At 38.7% G+C, this 20,856-nt stretch overlaps 1 protein-coding gene across 1 annotated transcript; it reads left to right on the top strand.

The window, feature by feature from the left end:
• Positions 1-19,616: 19,616 nt before the first annotated feature.
• On the top strand, positions 19,617-20,355 carry LOC127634535 (late histone H2B.L4-like). The gene is made up of 2 exons (XM_052114139.1): positions 19,617-19,733; positions 20,119-20,355. The coding sequence occupies exons 1-2, from the start codon at positions 19,617-19,619 to the stop codon at positions 20,353-20,355; spliced, it is 354 nt and encodes a 117-aa protein (XP_051970099.1).
• Positions 20,356-20,856: the final 501 nt, after the last annotated feature.

Here is a 20,856-nt window from a genome sequence, read left to right as displayed (position 1 = left end):
TTTGGCGGGTTAACTTCAGCAGTTAATCCCTGCTGGAAGATGTCATAACTACACCATTATACAGGCAAAAAGTGCATTTTTCCATTGATGGCAATTAAAAAGTAGCAATATATTTTGACTACAGATAACTTTTTTTTTAAGCAACAAAATTTCTTTGTAATCCCAAAAATGACATTGTAAAATAGTTGATGTTTTAACCAATGAATGGCTTTTTAAATAACCATATATGATTCATAACATATTGCGAATTTCAAGACACAGGTAAACAAAAATAGATTTCGTAGTTGGATAAAATAATAAAATAAAAGATCAACCTCCTTTCTTAGAAGGGGAGAAAAGCCTGAAACCTAAGTGTGCGTATCAATCCTGTTGTACAATGAACTTGTCGAATCGGAGGGACTGTGAAATTGAAAATATCAAAAGGTCTTGTCGAGTTACAAAAACGTGAAATTGAACAAGCTGGAATACCCTGCAGCACACACCTTGCACACAAACCGTTTGTCACATAAGCTTGAAAGCAGCACCAATTAAAGCAATCTATATTTACACTGCACTTAAGACAGGCAAAGGATGTTAATTGGATGAGGAAAAGGTAGAGAAGTCAAATTGCTGCAGTATAATTAAATTGAAATAGTTGTGAAAATAAATGGATAACATAGTCAATAACTTGAACTAGTCTGCACACTCAAAGCCACAAAACAAATGACTAAGTAGAGACATAGACACCTACAAAACAAGTTTATATTTTAAAGCACTGTATTTTTATGTCTATAGGAAAAGATAATAAACAGATGTCATTTACGTTCAACAACATAGGCATCATTTATTGGCAGGATGGCTTGGACATGTCCTCACCACTTTTTTAAACAGCTTTTGTCAGGTACAACCCTAATGGAGATTAAACATGTCCAGTTCTTGAACTTGATCTTGTTATTTTGAATGTTATGACATTGAAGTAACAGCAGCAATATTCTCTCATGCACAAACACGTGTGCTGTACCTGCTCCGGTTTTCCGCTCGTGCTCCTTATCGTGCAAAGCAAAATGCAAAAAATGTGTCCCCACTCATATGCATCCACTGATGTACAAGTGCAAACTTTGTTTATTAAAATAAAACTAGAGGTGAAAATGTCACCACAGTTATTTTGAAGTGCTGGTTCGTGTATTTATCCACTGACTAAGGAAATCACAGGATGGACAGTGGCAGATGTAGAGATTAAAAAAGTTTAAAAAAAATAATTTTTTGAATTTAGTTTTGAGTGCTTCAACTGGTCATTAAGAATCATTTATTATCAAAACAGATCATGTAAAATTCTAGAATATCAATAATATATAATAAATTCAGTTTCTTCAATTTGCAGTCCACCATGTGACTCCTTTGGCATTTGAGTCAAAATCACAGATTTGATCAAATGGCTGTCACTTCAGATAGGCCTAATAAGTTACTACTGTACTCTTTAAGTTTTTTTTGTCTTTATCTTTTGAGTTTATATATGAAACACACAATTATTAAGTTTATGAATAATTTGTTATTTCAACTTTAGCGTTGAGGGTGACTTCTATTGCTTCAACATGTTGTCAAATGACCTGTTGAAGAACAAGATTTAAGTTGTGTAATTTCTGCGCAACTTAGGTCAGCAATGGAATTAAAAAAATGATCACCTTCCCAACATTGCATTAGTTCATCACAAACAGCCAAACTAACACTATTGGTTGAGCCAATGCTGACGTGTTGGACAGGAAACTCAAACAAACAGAGCAATGTTTTGATATCGCTACAGAGCCACAGTGTTAAACTTCAGGTCAAATCAGCCGATGAATGGCTTAAGGTGCGGTCACACCTATGTTACACGGCAAAGTAAAATACAGTCATCTCATAATGAAATATAGTCATCTCATAATTAAATATAGTCATCTCAATGGGAATCTGCACAATCATGAATTTCCCATGATGGACTTCCCCTAGCGGATATCGTGTGGAGTTCAAGTTTGGTGAACTTTGCGACTATTTTTCAGGATGTTACTTAGTTTGGCAGTGACCTCTGAGTGGGCGTTGCTTCATAAACAGCTACTCCGAATATAGACAATGGACAAGGATATCATTTTAGCAGCAAGTTTCTTTACAGCTTCACTCTGCAAGAGTATGAAGTGCAGCATTAAAAAGAGGCTGCTTGGCAGTTGTTGTTTTTTTATTTCACATGTGCTCAGCATCTACCCACGCCATCTTCGCCCACAGAATTTCGGCGTGCAAAGCTATGTGACTGCGACTTATAGTTGTCTCTGCATATTAAACTTGGGTTCAAGAAAAAAACAAATAACAAGGAAAAAAATTACATCAGCTTTAAAACAAGTAGCTGTAATGGGATATAGTGGCTTTGTATGTGATGTTATCTATTTGACCACTAGATGGCAATAAAGTGTAGAAAAGCTTCGAGCATGCAGCCATTAAGCCTCATTAATTGAGAAAGCTTAATTTCACACTCACTATTTAAAAGGCTTAAAATGTTAAACACTCAGGATAAAGATCATACACATGCCAAGTTTCCCCAAGTTCAAGCTAAAATCAGCACTACCTTATAAGTATTTCAATGGCACATGAGTGACAATACTTGCCTGTAATGCACAGTAAATTAAGTTTTTGAGTATGCTCTCCTGACAACCATTCAGTTCAAAACAGTAAATCTAGCCAATGCATTAGCCTCTCTCTTAATTTGCATTGCTGCAATAGGCATCTGCAGGTGCAGCTCTTTAACATAATTGGCATATTCTGCCGGAAGTTAATTAATTGTAGGCATGACATGTAATTTGATTACTTTCACCACTTGAACCCTGTGTCTCATCTGGGCAGGTGTTTCATGGATACAAAACACATGTTCTGCTTTCGATTTGATGTCAATTGTAGTTTAATCTAAAATAATGAGCAATCTTAAAACAGAGGTTTGGAAGGAGTCCTGACCACCCCATTAATTTCTATTTGTTTGGAGTGAAAAAATGTAATTTCAAAAAATGAATTGTACATAAAAGACATGATTTAATGTGTTCTTATGTTCTCAGCAGAAAACAACCAACACTGCAACAAACCAATAATGATTTCCAATCATTTGGACCACTAACTGTACTACATACTGTGCACAATACTGCATGTTGCCTACTGTTTTTTTTTTCTCCATCAAACAGTATGCTACACTGTTGTCGTATTACCAAACTACATTTAGTTTTTAACTCCACAAGTGCCGCCCAGTTACTAGGGATTTGTCCAAGTAATCAATTAATCGAGTACTCGTTCAGCTTTAAATATTAGACTAGTAAAAACACTAAAATATTGCAATTCGATTTTTCTTGTTGTTTAAACATAGTGCTAATTTTTTTATAAGAACAAAACAGTTCAAAAGTTTAAGGCTGAACTTAAATTCTAAATTTCAAGTAAATGATACATTTGTGTTAGAGAAGTTGACAACAAATGTACTCAAAATGCCCATTCTTTCCAGTTATGGTATCATCTCTGAAATAAAAATTATTTTGTATTTCTGAGCCAATTTGTGGGTAAAATTATTGTCTGATGAAATGAGTTAAGAAAAAGAATTGACTGTAAAAATGTACAGTTTATCTTTATGTTGCTGTGGGTCATTTGCCACGCTGAAAAGCTGTAATGCACTGTATTGTGAGATACAGTAATCCTCACAGTGTGTCTGTATTAAAAACTGCACATTTTAGCACATGAAGAAGGTCATAAAGGTATTCCATGCATAAAGAAATGTATGCACTGTGCACAATATACTTCTGTATACTGCAGAACGAGTATGAGTAGTATGACAGAATGCTATTCCAGACAGTACATAGCCATAGTGTTTTGTATTTTGTTTCATTTCCAGGCAACTCATTTATCCAACCCCTTCCCTCACAAACATAAATGCAAATGTAATCTGCTTCAAATAGTGCAAGAAATTTTTAAAATCTGTGTCAATCTGTTTGTTTAATTTCTTTTTGATGACAGTGGTGATTAATACCAAGTTAACACAGTTTTACCGAAGCAGCAATAACTGTAGTAACATTTACATTTATGCATTTGGCAGACGCTTTTATCCAAAGCGACTTACAGTGCACTTATTACAGGGACAATCCCCCCAGAGCAACCTGGAGTTAAGTGCCTTGCTCAAGGACACAATGGTGGTGGCTGTGGGGATCGAACCAGCGACCTTCTGATTACCAGTTATGTACTTTAGTCCACTACGCCACCACCACTCCTAGTAACTATCGTATTTTGGTAGAAACTATGGTTATCGTGTAATTTATCATTTTCTTATGACTACTAATGAGAAATTGGGGGGAAATTAGCTTAATGGTCACCAACATAATGTCAAAGCAAAAATAAATAATTAGTCTAAAAATAAATAAATAATGGACTAAAAAGGCTTAATATCCTCTAAGCAAAATACAATTTCTGGTGAAATGTTTCCTGGAAATGGTTACAAGAGATTCACCCAAGATGAAAAGCAGGTGCGCAAACACCATTCCTCTGAATTTTCTGGCTGAGGGACAAAGAGCACATCGCTCGCACCTTAAAGAACTCTTGTAGTGCGGGCAGCATTCTCAATGTTTCGTTACTTTCGTCTCAGGGAACTGAGGTTACGTAAATAACCGAGATGTTCCCTTATCCCATCACGCCACACTACATGACATAACCTCCCAGAGAAAAAACATGACACCACAGTCTCACGGGATGGTGACTGACATGAGTATACCGCAGTGAGAGACCCTCATGTTGGGTCAGGAGGGGAGCACTAAGAATGGATATATGAAATATAGTCATATAATATGAATTAACCCCTTCACAAACCCAGTCAGGAAGGAAGTTAATTTATAATAAAAGTTGCATGGCAGCTCTGCCGCCATTGGTGTGTGAATGTGAGTGTGAATATGTGTGTGTGAATGGGTGAATGGGACACAGTGTAAAGCGCTTTGGTAACCTCTAAGGTTAAAAAGGCGCAATATAAGTGCAGACCATTTACCATTTCGTCCATGCCCATGAGGAGGCCATGCCTCTAGATGAGTGTGCTTTAACATCAATTGGGCAAATTACCCTGCGACTCATAAGCCAGGGCAATTGCATCAACGATCCAGTGAGAAAGTCTTTGCTTGGAGATGGACATTCCTTTCGTGCATCCTCATAGCACACAAAAAGCTGATTAGACAGTCTGAACTGGTGGGTGCACTCAACGTATGCGTGTAGTGCCCGCACAGGGCATAACAAATGCAAGGATTGTTCCTCATCCGAATTAAATGGAGGAGGGAAGAAGGCTCATCCCCACCTTGCTCGACCTGGGAGGAGGCAGGAGGGTAAAAACAACAACAAAACAAAATAGGCAAGGGATAAAGGCCAACACAGAGAGACAGATAGAGAGAGAGAGAGGAAAAAAAAACTCACTCACATGTTCTCTGATGCACCATCACGTGGTCCCCAATCACTTCTCCACCCTCTCAGGCAGCCTGCAGCTGCTCTTCCCCGGGTGGACCAGAGTCATACCTATGACCTCCAGTGGACAGAACGCCCCTCCGCATTCTCGGCGACCCCTGGGGACTCTGCTCCACCCCTGGCAGCGGCCCTACTGCTCCAGGTGGTCGGGGAGTCGCTTCCCTCCTACCCTCGTTGATGACGGTCCTCTCAAACCCTCCGCGTTTCTGGGGGACGGCAGGGCACTCCTCTGCCCCTGGCAGCGGCTCCTTCGCTCCAAGTGGTCAGGGAGTCCCATTCCCCACTCACCTCGTGGATTATGGCCATTCTCAGAGTCCGGGCGGTCCAGCTACTCCGTTCCCCGGTTGGAAGTGGCACTCCCCTGGGTGGACATCAGTGTTGAGGACTCCGCGACGGGCATCCCTCCTCCTTCCCGGGTTTTGGCACCAGTGTAAGGGGGGTTAAGGGAAAGTTGGAGGCGAGAACTGGCTTGGCAATATAAATAATAGTTTAATGAAGAAATAAATGAAAAACACACAAACATAAACACACAGAGCAGCTGCCTGTAATTCTCTCTCTCTCTCTCGAACCATCATCACCGGCCGCCTTTATCCCTCGCCCATCAGGTTGATTGGGGACCAGGCGTGCCTTGTTCCAGCCAGCCCTCCTCCACTCTACACAACTGTTTGAATATTATATGGAAATACTTCATTCTGCTTTATCTGATAGTTGATTTAAAGTGAATATGTGTATAAACCTGAGGAAATTTACATCTGCTGGACTTATATAAATATGTCCTTTATGCTGTTGCATTATTACTTTATATTGTTCAATTATTACCATTTCTGTCTTATGATCGTATCTATATAAATTATTGTTATTATTGTTCATTTATAGAACCACACCAATACTGATGTATGAATCAAATGGGAACAGTAAAGAACTTTACTGTGGACATGGACCAAGTAATTTATTGTTCTGCCTCAACAATCTGTAGCGGTTGCCACATAGTTTAAGAATTGCACCTTAACAACTTTCATTCACTCTCAAAGTAAGAAAGACAGCCAGCAGCTCTAGGCTGTTGACATGTCACGGCCATTTCGCACCTGTTTCCAGGTGTCAAAAGTTGGGCGTCCATTACACACTGCACCTCAACCTGTGTTGGAGGAATTTGTGGTCAGCACTTTCTTTCTGAAAACTTGACCCAACATAACACCCTGTTGGTAGAAGGCTGGCGCTGTCCATGGTGCTAGAGCAGCCAAAACGTGGCGAGTTACTGCGATGCACATGAAAATTAAATGACTTCAGTTGCAATGTTTTTTCAGTTTGAACTGTAACAGACACCTAAGAATGGTCTGTACATGCTCGTTCATGAGGTACTCATGCATGAAATCCTAAAAAGGAGATTTACTGGCTGGGGAAAAGTATGCTTTTTGCCCAGTTGACATTAGACCAGAGTTTACATATGGCAAAGCAGCAAGTCTCTGTGTTCACTCAGCAGTGACTTTGATTGGCTTGTAAAAAACAATTGCTGAGGTAATTCAAAACACACACACACACACACACTCAGCGCCACAACGATACATTTTGTGAATGTGCGGAGTCAGAGACAGACTGAAATCAAGGACTTTAAATTGATTCGCAGTTCACTCGAACAAATCTAAAACCGTAGAACACAGAACTCGGCTGAAACGGGGCAGCCGACATGCAAATTGGAATACGGAGTTCAACCATGTTTGATCATTTTTTAGCACCCAGTCGAAATGCCAATAAAAGCTCACCACACGTCCGTGTTAAGGGACAGAGGGCAATTTGGTATGTTCGTAACATGATATAATGTGCCACTCACCAATGTGAAGCAGATGCGCATAATGTGAGGCTTAGAAGAGGGAAAGATCTTTATTGAAAAAATGTAAACGTCTTGTGAATGTGCAACGAGTTCTGTAATCTTTTTGCAATCTTTGTAATTCATTACAAGATATAATGTTCCACTCACCATTGGGAAGCTGTTGTGCAAAATATGTTGGCTTTAAAGTGGGGAAGCCCTTAATTGAAAATTTGTGAGCGTCTCGTGAGAGCGCTGTACTCTTTTTACAATCTTTGTATGTTCATACATGTTATAATGCGGCGCTCACCATTGGGAAGCGGTTGTGCATAATGTGCAAACTTTATTGCATGTGATTAATGTGAAACACAGAAAACAACATATTGAACAACATTTTGAACAAAAATATTCCTTTACTGACAAACAGCAGTGGGGAAGAAGGGAACAGTATTGTGTCAGGAGCGCTTTACTGCACAGGGTTTTTTTCCCGTCGGCACAGCTATTGAGGTGCCTTCGTTTGGGCCAAGGCTTACGTAGCTTTACCAGCGACTCGGCAGCGATATTTGGTGGCGCTGAGGCAGCTGGTGTGGGGTTTTTTGCTGGGCGCTGGACCGAGAGCCGGACCCATTGTGATGAATTACTGCTTCGTTTTGGCATAAAATGTCTCATAGCCTGTGATTGTTGTAGAGTCGTGACATAGAGCTCAACAATTCTATTCACAGAGCCTCCTAAAAGGCTGGCTGGAGACACCAGAGCATCAAATAGAGTGGCTTTTCCCATGTCTTGCAGTACGACGTTAGTCAACACGGTTTAGAAAGATGAATGGAACATGAGTTCCACGCCCTGCTACTCGCCAGGCAGAGATGAGCCAGTACCGCTTCTTTCAGATGGAGTAGTTGGGCATAACCATTTTCTTCCCCATGATCAACATTAGAGAGGATATAATCGCTGTGCAGGCAAGCTGAACAGGTCAAGCACCAGGATTATGACAATTCATTATGAACTTCAGGAAAGAACAAGGCAGATCTACGTGACATGTTGCTTGATGGCATCCAGACTGCTGGAACCATTCATCAAGGCGAGAATATGTAGGTTCCTCTGGAGGAGACCACTCTATATCGAGCTTGATACTGTCCTTGAAAGGACAGGAAGCATCTCCTTGTCAGTGGTACATACATGCTCCTCGCCTTGCTGGGGGAAGGGATATCATAACCACTGAACGGGATGTGGCCGTGCGCTCCTGTGGAGGGCCAGAGCTCGTCAAGCACATAATGTATCGGCATAGATGCGTTACATGGAAATCGAGGGGCTCTCGGGGCATGTGCCAGCAGGAGGACCCCGCCATACCTCCTTGTGTGATCCCTCAGGTGTCACAGAACAGGCGGTTGGGAGGGCGCAGGATGCTGAATCATCCCAAAGAATGAGGGCTATTCACGAGCGAAGTGTTTTGAGACTCATACCCTCACAGTGAGGGCAGTCTGTCTCCATGTGTGCTGACTCTGTGTGGGCACATCCCAGACAGTGAATGCAGCTCTCATGCTGATCTGACAGCGGGATGTGCCTCTCACACAATGAACACTTATGGAACCACATCTTTCAAAAGTCGCAACAAATATATATATAGGAAAAAAAAGCAATAAGCAAAAAACAAAAAAAAAAGGCCAGCTTATCTATGAAGGTCTACATATTCTCCAAATATTCAGATCTGTGTATTGCAGGATATTGTAGATTACCATGAAAAATATATGGCGAATACATGCCAGTAAATAATTGTCAATGCATTGTGTCATTGTAGATGCTTTTGACTCAAGTCTTCCCATTGCATTTACATGCCTGTCATGCTTAAACTCATTACATGGCTTTTAACATCACGGCTTGAATTTGTGTGATCAGAGGCAGTTTGTAGTGTCCAATGTCTTATAAATCAGGGCAATAATACCTTAATTTACCCTGTGGAATCTATGAAGTGCATCTTTCTGTGGAAGTGGAAGTCTGAAGCTGTTTGTGTGATCTACAAGTAGTGTTGTATTTTCGTCACTAGATGGAGTTGTTTTAACACTATTGAGATTGAAGCAATATTCATGGAATGTTTTTCTCTTTTTAATTGTTTTTATTAGTATTCTTTGTTTTATACATTTTAAATATAATTTATTCTCCTATTTTCATTTTAAATTATATTTTTGTATGTTAACATATGTAAAGCACTTTGTGTTTTAAAAGGTGCAACAGTTTATAAATAAAGCTTTACTTTCATATTGTAGGACACTGTAATGTTTTTCAGAAACAAATTAATTAAATATGTGCAGATCAATGCTTAATGTGCCATGTGAGTGCACATGTGCTCTATTGTTCCACTCTGAACAGCATTAAACATCATAATAAAACAATGCTTTTGTAAAGAGGACTCCCAATCAAAACAGATATTTATTTTAATTAATAAATACATAAAAATTACAGTAAAAGTACTGACACAAACACAGTGCTGTTAGGATGACTATATTTTCAAACAGAAGAAACCCAACCCAATCATGAAGAATCAAATTAAATGAATTTAGAATTTTTCAATTAAATAAATACATGAATTCTTATTTTAAAACAGCTACTGATGTAACTATTGTAAATAAAACTATTAATTTCAAGCATGTGCTCAGGCTGATCACACTGTGAAATCGACAACAGTACAGGTCAAAGTACTGCTGCTGACATTTGTGTGTGCTTACAAAACTCACTGCAACCTCGTGGCTGAGTAGTAGTAGTATGTTTTGTTTAATGCCATGTCAGCAATCTAAAAGCTATTTTCATGGCAAGAATTCAATTACAAAAATACAGATATCATATAAATACAATAAAAACAAAACAAATATAGATAGCAAGTCATATTATACAATATTTTTTTTAAGATTAGCATATGGCAAGAAATCCAAAACGTTTTCAGGCACAATCTCATTAAATAAGTCTTTTAACGAGGTAACTTCATAAAAGAGCATTCTACTTGCGTTAAGACCAGGACAATCTAGTAAAATATGTTTGACAGATAAGGGAATATTACAGAACACACATAGGGTTGGGTCTTCACCTTTAAGCAAAAAGGCATGGGTCAGATTTGTCTGACCTATACGGCATCTGGTGTAGACCACTTGATCAAACCTAGTTTTAAAATTGATAAAAAGTCTGTTTGAAATTTCCGGATGAATTACATACAACTTATTGTTCTTGCACAAATTCCACTCTTCTTGCCACTTAATTAAAATGTATCGGTTAATAATCGGTCTGATATCTGAGGGAGGGATTTGACATTCGTTAACTTCCTGATTAAGAGCTTCCTTAGCAGCTGCATCAGCTTGTTCATTTCCTGAAAGACCAACATGTCCTGGAACCCAGCAAAAATGCAGTCCACTAGAGGATGATACATTTTTAAAGTGTCCATTGCTTGAAGGCAGGATTTAGAGTCAGTGAAAATTATAAAAAAATTTTGCAGAGAATTTTCAATGTGCTCCAGAGCTAAAAGTAAAGCACGTGCCTCAGCAGAGAAAATTGAGCACTGTTTTGGAATACGAATTCCATAGCGTTGATTTCCAGTCACCATTGCTGCCGTTACACTGTTTTCCATCTTAGAGCCATCTGTGCATATAGGTACATGGTAGGGGAATTGGTTTCTTATATCCAAATATTGCTGTCTATATACATTTGGATGGGTCACCCCTTTCTTCTGATGAGTCAAGTCCAAATTGATATTAGGCTTCTTTCATTTCCAGGGAGATATAGAATTGAATTGTATTTGGTTTAAAATGCTCAAATTTATATTCAAGTTCTCCAAATGAGGTTTAATAGGAATACCAAAGGATCTGATACTTTTAGGTTTGCTCTCATACAAAGGAGTAAATTATGGGTTGAAGACTGAAGAATAAGCGGGGTTGGTTTTATTTGCCTTTATTTTGATAGCATATTGGAGTGAGAGCTTCAATCGTCTGATTTGAAGTGAAGGTTCATTGGCTTCGATGTACAAGCTTTGCATCGGCGAAGTTCTAAATGCTCCCAAGGCGAGTCGTAAGCCCTGATGATGTACTGAGTCCAACATCTGCTTATATGATTCTCTGGCAGAGTCATAAATTATGCTTCCATAGTCCAGCCGGGAACGAATTAGTGTTCTATAGAGTCTCAAAAGAACCATGTAATCTGCTCCCCATTTTGTTTTTGCCAGTACTTTCATTATATTCATAGCTTTAAGACACCTGTTTTTAGTGCTTTCAAATGGGGAATGAAAGTCATTTTGTTGTCAAAAAGAAGTCCTAAGAACTTAATTTCTTTAACGACACTAATCAGTTCTCTATTAATGAAGAGTTCTGGGTCAAGATGAAGGGATCGCTGGATACAGAAGTGGGTACAGACTGTTTTTGATTTAGAGAATTTGAATCCATTTTCAACTGACCACTGATATATTTTGTGAATACATAACTGCAGTTGTCTTTCAATTGTACTCATGTTCTTCCCTCTATAGCAGATGCAGAGATCGTCCACATATAGGCTGCAGAATATATTAGATCCAATGATGCTCTCAATGCTGTTTATTTTAATACTGAAGAGAGTGACAGAAAGAATGCTTCCCTGAGGAACTCCAATTTCTTGTTTGTGAATATCCGACAAAGTGTTTCCTACTTGGACTTTAAAATATCTGCTAGCCAAAAAATTGGAAATAAAAATGGGTAATCGTCCTCTAAAACCCATGTGGTAAAGATCTTTCAAAATCCCATATCTCCATGTTGTATCATATGCTTTTTCCAAGTCAAAAAAGACGGCAATAACATGTTCTTTTCTAATGAAACCATCTCTAATATAAGTTTCCAGTCGGATTAATTGATCCAAGGTGCACTTTCCACATCTAAAGCCACATTGATAGTCACTTATTTGTTTCTTCGACTCCAGAGTCCAAACGAGTCGATTATTTACCATTCTTTCCATCGTTTTACAGAGGCAACTGGTAAGAGCGATTGGTCGATAGTTATTTGGATCTGAATGGTCTTTTCCTGGTTTAGGTATAGGAATTACGGTTGCTTCTTTCCAGGAGGGTGGTATTTGTCCAGAAGACCAGACAGAGTTGAAATTATCTAAAAGAAGAGATAATATGCTTTGGGGTAAGTGCTTTAAGAATTGATAGTGAATTTGGTCTGGCCCTACAGCAGTGTCATGGGAACATTTTAAAGAGTGTATTAATTCATCCATCTTGAAGGGTTGATTATGTACTTCTTTGTTATCAGAACAGAAGTTCAATTTTTCCCTTTCCTGCTGTATTCGAATTGACTGGAACTCAGGGAGGCAGTTTTCTATGGACGAATTCTTTTCAAACGATTCTGCTAATTTATTTGCAATATCCATTTCCTTTGTCTGGAGAATATCTAGTTTTTTAATATGTTGGATATTAAATCTATTTCCAATGCCCTTCATTTTGCGAATCATGTTCCAGATCCCCTTCATGGGAGTATAGCATGTTAAACTTGATACAAATTGTCTCCAGCTTTGCTTTTTTGCTTCATTTAAAATTCTGCGAGCTTGAGCTCTACAAATTTTAAAGGATATAAAATTAGCCGTTGAAGGCTGTTTATTAAAAAGTCTTTCCGCCTTTTTCCGTGCCCCGATAGCTCCTCGTGGCTGAAGATGGAAGTGTTTTTGAACATACTGGCACTTGTGAGCTCCGATTTCCTGGTGAAATGTTCACATACTGTAGTTGCAGAGAAAGTTTTTAGTACTTTTAGTTTCACAAGATGTAATACGGTAAACATCAGTCTAGGGCATAAACCGTATGCCCCTATCTTTCTTCGGATTTTGCGTATGGTCACCTAAAATAAGTGATGATACTTATGGCCACCAGAACGAGTAGTCTTCACAGTACACCCGGAACATTTTCAATCTACAAACGTGATGACGCAGCACTGTTGAGTGAATTGCATTTTTATTATTATTATTATTTTAAAGGGTAACTAAACCCTAAACCAACTTTTTTTAGTTAATGATCTGTAAGAATGGGGCTTTATTAGTACTGGTCATTGATTCAAGTAATTTTTTTGACATTTGTGTATAAAGTGTTTTAATTCTACAATATATGGTGTAAAAACGTCTGAGTGCTGCCCTCTTCAGGTTGAACGGTGGCTACTGCAGTTTAATTTTCCTATTGGCTGTTTGTGGTACTTCGTGACGTAAGCGGTGACAGCTGACGTAAGCAGGTTCCAGCTCACCACGCCCTTGGTACGAGCTACCACGCCCATGGCAGTATAAAAACCATCTCGTTTCGTCAAAACCACTGTAGCGAGTCAGGAGTTGGAATTGTGAGTATTGAAAACGATCAGGATAGAGTATTTTAGCATCTATTTAGCATACCATTTATATAGATTTTAGATTATTTCGTGTAGCCTAGGTAGTTAATTAGCATATTTGATAGTGTAGTATTGTTAGAAGCATAGTTAGTTAGTAACATAGTATTGCGTCAGTTAGGATAGCTTCAAGTTAGCGTAGATTATCTGTATTTAGAACAGTGGTCAGGATGGTAGGTAGGTGTAATGTTGCTGGTTGCAACAGCACTGCTGGACTGTATTGCTTTCCATATAGACTTGGAAATTAGGCGCCAGGGGTTGCACGTCCTTGTTCTGGAAGACCGCGAGTTCCCGCCTAGAGCTGGAGGAGTGTGCAAACTGCATTTTACACGGGATTGCTTCTCCAACGCAATGGAGGTGGAAATGGGCTTCTCCAAACAGATCGCGCTGAAAAGCGACGCAGTGCCAAACGCTGCTCCTCCTGCATGGACTCCACCACCTCAGCGACGTCTTGAGGTGAGTGATCATATATATTTGAATCACAATTTATGGTTAGGCTAAAGTTAATCCTCTGGGGTCGACAAACGCGCGTTCGCGATGCGGGAGTGTTAAACGTATTGCACCCTTATACATTGTATTACGGTATTGACTACCTGTATAGTTTTATTTGGAGGTATACGGTTTTGTACATGATGACGTTACGCTTTACGTCACATTCTTCTAAGTTGAGAGAACAGCTAACTGATGTTATGTTCAAGTGAAGCTTACTAAATAAAAATCCTGCTAAAAGGATAAACATCACTGAACAGCGTTTCGTTTGTTTTTCCTGCACGCGAGTGAAGGTGAATGCGCACTTGGATGCTCAACAGGGAGATAAAACCGCAGTTTGAGCCAGCGGCTCGAATTGATATGGCTCCGGCCCTGTGTCCACAGACAATTCACCCTCCTCCACTTCAGGTGAAGGTGGGGGAGAAAGGTCCTCGACTTCCAAAGACCGCTCCGTGGCAAAGCTACTTGCGTCACTCCAGTCACTCTCCATTTTAGAGTCTGACAGCAGCTGTCAATTAATCTGTCACTACGGGTCTCAGGTGCATACCCCCCCCCGCTCAGCCCCGCCCTCGGTTCGTCCCCTCTATCCCCGCTGGGGTCTGCCCAATTTTCGAGCATTTTTCAAATATTGCTAGTGGGTGGAGTCAGACTCTGAGCAGGGGTTTAGTTACCCTTTAAAAAGGGTACCGAGATTCGACTGATGCATTGGTAAGACTAAGCTGATCCACCAATCAGAACGTTTATTTCAGATGCGATTGGATATTTACTAACCAATAATATTTTCCGTTTATACATTTCATTACCTAATGATGTACAATAAGGACAGTCTAAATTTATCTTCCCTGAGGTCGAATGATAATGTAAAAAAAAATGTTGGCATCTCATGCACAACTGTTAACACAGCACCGTAAACTATCAAACAGTCACGATTTTTTAAATATTCATGAATGAAATGGTTTACTTACATTTTTGAAGTGCTTTTATCTGTTCTCTCCTTCAATAACAGTTCCTTTGCAAAGCTTGAATTGTATTATGACTGCTCACATGCAATTCATGCTGACATGAGCTGAAAAAAAAAAAAAAAAACATCATAGTCCAAAGAACTATGAAATGACGCACACACAAACTGTAGGCGCACTGAGGTGCACATCACCGGAAACACATCGAAATGGTCAAAGAAGTCCATCGTCAAAGACGTCCTATGTTTACATACACAAATTATTCAAATTAGACGCATTTGTGCTCAAAACAACAAGAGGCAGTAGCTGAATGAAAGAAAATGGCTTCTCCCTTTCAGAGTTGTAACTTGACACCGCATCTTTTAAAAGCAGCGAGATACATGGCAGCTGTCAAGGTCTGTGAAATTCATGTTCATAAACAAAGTAATTAAAAATAGTCCAGATGGTTCCCCTTAGGTGTTCAATATTATTGGTTTTGTGAATTGTTTTCTGAGGTTTCCTACCAAACCTTGCTGTTGAGCAGATGGATGAATTAAATAAAATTAATAGCAATTTAACTGTTCATGAGATGGATAGTCTGAGGGAAAAAACTCTACCTGTGCCTGTCGGTTCTGGTGGTCAGAGCTCTGAAGCATCGGCCAGAAGTCAACAGTTCAAAAAGGTTGTTTCAAAGGGCTGGTTGGGTGGGATCCAGAGTTCCTCAATCTGGAAGTGTATAGATCTTGAAGGGGGGGCAGGGGACAACCAATAATCCTCTCAGCAGTCCGAATTGTCCTCTGTAGTCTTCTGATGTCTGATTTCGTAGCTGCACCAAACCAGACAGTTATTCTGCCCTGCAAAAGCAAAAGACCTTAACTCACTAGAGTGTGAAACTGAGAAAAATGACTTTAAAGTTTCTGTTTTGTCCAGACAAAAGTATTATAGGTAGGACTCCCAAAATTTCACAACTAGTTGCTATACTGAAGAAATGTTTGTATGCAAAAAATCTTGAGCTCAAAATTGACCTTTGACCCTTGTTTGGCAGTTACTGTACTCTGCCTTTGTATCATGTGCCAAAAATCAGGAGTCATGCAAAGGCAAAAGGCAGTAACTGACATATAATCAATATTTACTTGCTGTTTACCATACTTACATCCATTATAAGAACACCTAACCAAGGTCTAGTCATCATGGTATTTGTTTTAAATTATATAGAAGACCTTTGGTTGTTCCTATTTAGTGCTATAATGATCAGGATAGTGCGGCAACACTAACACCGTTAAACAGTATAACAGGTAAGTTACTTTGCAGTACAGTATGAATAAATACAATAAATATTTTCACAATAAAGATAATTTAATTATAATTGAATACAAAGGTATATGTATTTAAATGCAAGATATAGAGTAATAATTAATTAAACATTAGACCAATACATTAGAGATTAGAGACTGCTCATTCCAAGTTTTTTACTGCGCCCAAATAAAATCTTACTGAAAGCTAATTTTTTGAGATATCAACCTAAAATTTGGAACACAACTTGTCCATAGGTATATATGACAAAGCATTCTTGAAATACAACCATTTAAGTTTGGATAGTGATTTTCATGTCTATGCGAAAAAAGGGGGAGGGGTGACAGTTAAAGGGTTAAGGGTTAAAGGCCATCAAACTGCTCAAGATGCTCAGTCAACGAACTCGACTTGGATTACTACTTTTTAATTCTGAGATAATATAGACAAAGTATACCGAAAAAAAGTTGGAATTACTTTTACTATTTAGGTTAGCCTACTTTGTACAGACGTTAGCGATAACTAGCTGTAAATTCTGACGTGAACACCTGCAAGAAGGAAATATGGCTCAAACACGTATGGATTGTTGTGGATACAGCAGATGACGTGCATTGCTATGGATTATATCTTCTATGGATTATATCGGATTGCATGGAAAGGTAGGATGCCTCTGTATTTAATATCTGGTTTTCAGCATCTGATGTGAGGCGAGTGTCAGCGTCAACGTTAGCGCTAATTTACGTGACACAGATTCAATTTAGCTAGCTCCGGGCTGTCACTGACATTGACAGATCTGAACCATCGCCCTATCACATCGCAATAATACAAACAAGCAGTCGGCAGTCTACGCTTTAATTCAAAGATGTGTCGTGTGTATGTTACGCGGTTTGGTGACAATAAAAGAGCGGTAATCTTTGACAGTATGACAAAGCCAGAGTACAGTAACATCACAGCGGCACCGTAACATCTCTCTTGATGCCAGGCGAAACAAAGTCAGAACACCTTAACTCAACTTCAGCATGCCGGAACAAAGGCTAAGAGCCGTAACAACTGTTACGGCGTTCTGCTGTGGTTTCTCGTATGGTTTTGGATGTTACGGTTGTCATAGCCCTTTAATTTCTCATTAAAACAGTCAAATTGACTCACAATATTTATTCACATGATAAAGGAGGTCTTGAATACCCCAAAAATGACATAACTCATTTTTGACCAAACATGATGTTACGGCGTTTTGCCTTTGTAGGGCAGTATTGAAGTATAGAGGACAGACTCAATGACTGCTGTGCAGTTGGTGAAGGAAGTTTAAACTCTGCTGGGCCTTTTTCACAATGGAGTCAATATGTGTCCCCCACTTCAGGTCCTGTGAGATGGTCGTGCCCAGGAACCTGGTATTCAGAGGAGTTTTGGGTGATCCGATCACAAATTTAAAAGTGAGACATCCCATTACAGCTGGTTGTCTCTTTTGACATTTTGTGTTTGGATTTCGAGGAGAGAGTCTTTGATTTCATGAGGGCATACAACAATCATTACTTCTGTGTTTTACTGAATGATAATAAAGTGCAAAAAAGAAAAAGATGAGAAAGAAAACTGCTAAAACAACAACTAAAATTAATTTTTTTTTAAATCTCTTAAAATTCCCAAAAATTTAGAATTAAAGTTTAGAATAAAATTTATTTAATTTTAGTGCAATACTTAACAGCTTCTGTTATAGTACTTAACAGCTTAATAACAGATTCTAGTGTGTATGCTGCTCATATCTGTACCCCTATTGTACGTTCATACGTTCCCCTTTTTTGATTTTTTTTACGATTGTACGCTTATTCCCTTGAAATCCGCACCTGCCCTTAGCGTTGTCCCGTTTCAAACGGATTGCCAAAAATGCAAGATAATTAAATTAATCCACAAACTTGTGCAGTTTATTCTTGATACATTGATACACATGAGTGGAATCATCAATTTCCGTACTTTATTGGCACCATTTGCGCAAGACAAAATCATAAAAAACAGCAGGTAGGGAGATGTGGGTGAGGTTTTATTTTATTTTATTATTATTTTTGTCAATTCACCCAATACCTTGCTCTTCTCTTTCAATAAACATAAAACAGCAGCTCGCTCCTGTTTTACACACATTTCACTCATTTAAAAAAGGGAAAAAAATTATAAAAAGAGCTGTAAATAATAAAAATAGTTTGTAAGAAGATGTGGATGATTTATTTATTTTTTTCTAATTATTTTTGTCACCTGCTAACCAAATCTAGCAGGTGTGCTCCAGGCTTCACTGACAGTGATTGAAGCCGGGGAGAGTGAGGCTCCCTGGCTTGAGGCAGTGGTTAAAGACCCTGGGTGAACAGCAGAGCAAAACAATTTCATTTTGAATTTGTATGGGGGAAAAAATGAACAGAAGCATCTTTATTGTATGTAAAAGTCTATTTCCATTGCAACATTCCAAATTACAATATTATTTTCACATTGTTAATAAAAGTGCATAAATATATATGGAATGCATTATAATACACTCCCAAATAAAACAAATTTAACAATTATATCTGCATGTATATTTTGGTTTGTGCTGTATTTTTTTTTTTACATTGAAATATAAACAAACAAATTGTGTGTTTTGAACCACTTTGATAATTGGTTTAGGGAGTTACTACAAGTGGTCTATTGGCACCTCCAAGTGGCCTTTATTTGGAAGTACACTTACATAAATCATTGTGGAACTAAGAGTTTTGGTCATATCGATTTCAAAATAGACAGACCTTCATCAGACATGTGGCTTTGTATAATTTCCAAATCAAACATTGAGTAGCCTAAACAATCATATATAATGTTTTATTTCTTGTATGGTGGCCAGCAATACATTTTACAGTCAATGATCAGGTGTCCTGGAATTTTACAGGGCCAAGGTGTCAACCCTGGACATGTTTTCCTGAGATTCCTCCAAGAAGCTATGAACTGCTTTATAGTTCTCTTCATACTTGAATAATTTACTCATTTACAGTCTAATAACTGACAAATTAAGCAACTTGGGAAGAAAAATATACACCTTGGTAAAAACTTACCTAAATCCTAAAGACTCGTCTGTTCTGACCTTTGCCCCTGACGTGAGATTGAACGCAGCCAGAATCCAATTAGTGCGCACTTCCGGCCACGCCATAAATGGCGGATGAATAACGATGAAGATCTGCCCGGCGGCAAACACGTATAGTGAGTTGAATAAAATATTAATCATCATAATTATTAGTCTAAAAATTCAATATGTCCAATGATGGCCCTAAAAAGAAAGGGAAAGTTCCAGGAGACAAAAAAACGTCTAAAAGGAAAGCAAAGAGGAGGGAAACGTACGCTGTTTACATCTACAAAGTTTTGAAGCAAGTGAGTGGGCGAATTTCTCACACCTGTGTGACTGCACTTTAGTGATATATTAATCCGCCAGTTTGCTTGTCAACCGTGAACAGCCAGTTAGACTGAGGGACTATATTACCTGGCGGAAGAATAATTTATTCTAAATAGTATTAATGACGGCTTTTGTAATTTATTAAACACTGGTGCCTGTATCTAAGGCCGTGCGTAACATTTGTAGCCACATTTAAAGAGTCCCACGATATGTATTTTAAGTTTGCCTATATTTGGGTCTAAAATGTAGGCTACTCATGGAATTTATATACTAGTCTCTTTAATGGTGTATTTTTAAATTATTATATATAATTTTTTTTTTTTTTTAAATAAAAAAAAAAAAAAAAATGCCATGATCCTATAGGTTCATCCAGACACTGGCATCTCCAGCAGGGCGATGAGCATCATGAACTCGTTTGTGAATGACGTGTTCGAGCGCATCGCGACAGAGGCGTCACGGCTCGCGCAGTACACCAAGCGCTCGACCATCACGAGCAGAGAGGTTCAGACCGCAGTCAGACTGCTGCTGCCCGGAGAACTCGCCAAACACGCCGTGTCAGAGGGAACCAAAGCCGTCACAAAATACACCAGTTCAAAGTGAACACCAGTGAGCTATCCACACATTTGGGGGAGAGAGAAAAAAAAAAAAGTCCTTGTTTGTAATCTCTTTTCAACATCATTAATAAATGCACACAGAAAATTCAGTGCACCTGTGCATTAATCGTATGTTATAGCAGCAAGAAATGGTTCAAGCATACAGCCTACTTGTATGGCCTACTTGCTGCTGAAGCTTAGATAAGTTGCATGTACATAAAGTATAATTTCCTAGTGTAAAAGGATGCTATCAGATGGTAATCCCACTGCATTTTCTTTATACCATGGCATTTAGACAGCTATCTTCAATGGTGATACCATGATGGCCTAATTTTTGGTAGGCTACTGTTTATTAGTGAAACATGGTAATTTAGTAAGTGATTGAGAGATACTGTTTATTGTTACAGAGTATTAAATATCAGTTGCAAGAGTAGTTTTTAAAATGTGGATTGTGGTACAAACTGAGAAACTATACTAATTAATAAAGGTCAAAGAATGAGGTTTATTG

The sequence above is a fragment of the Xyrauchen texanus genome, chromosome 41, assembly GCF_025860055.1.
Source record: "Xyrauchen texanus isolate HMW12.3.18 chromosome 41, RBS_HiC_50CHRs, whole genome shotgun sequence".
Classification (NCBI taxonomy): Eukaryota; Metazoa; Chordata; class Actinopteri; order Cypriniformes; family Catostomidae; genus Xyrauchen; species Xyrauchen texanus.
Note: the sequence above shows the minus strand (reverse complement) of the source record. Positions and strands in the feature narration are given on the sequence as shown.

Excerpts from the sequence above, each read along its gene's own strand:
- LOC127634535 (XM_052114139.1), top strand. The coding sequence starts at position 19,617 with ATGTCCAATGATGGCCCTAAAAAGAAAGGGAAAGTTCCAGGAGACAAA. Across the intron at positions 19,734-20,118 it reads TCTACAAAGTTTTGAAGCAA|GTTCATCCAGACACTGGCAT; the intron begins GTGAGTGGGCGA and ends ATGATCCTATAG.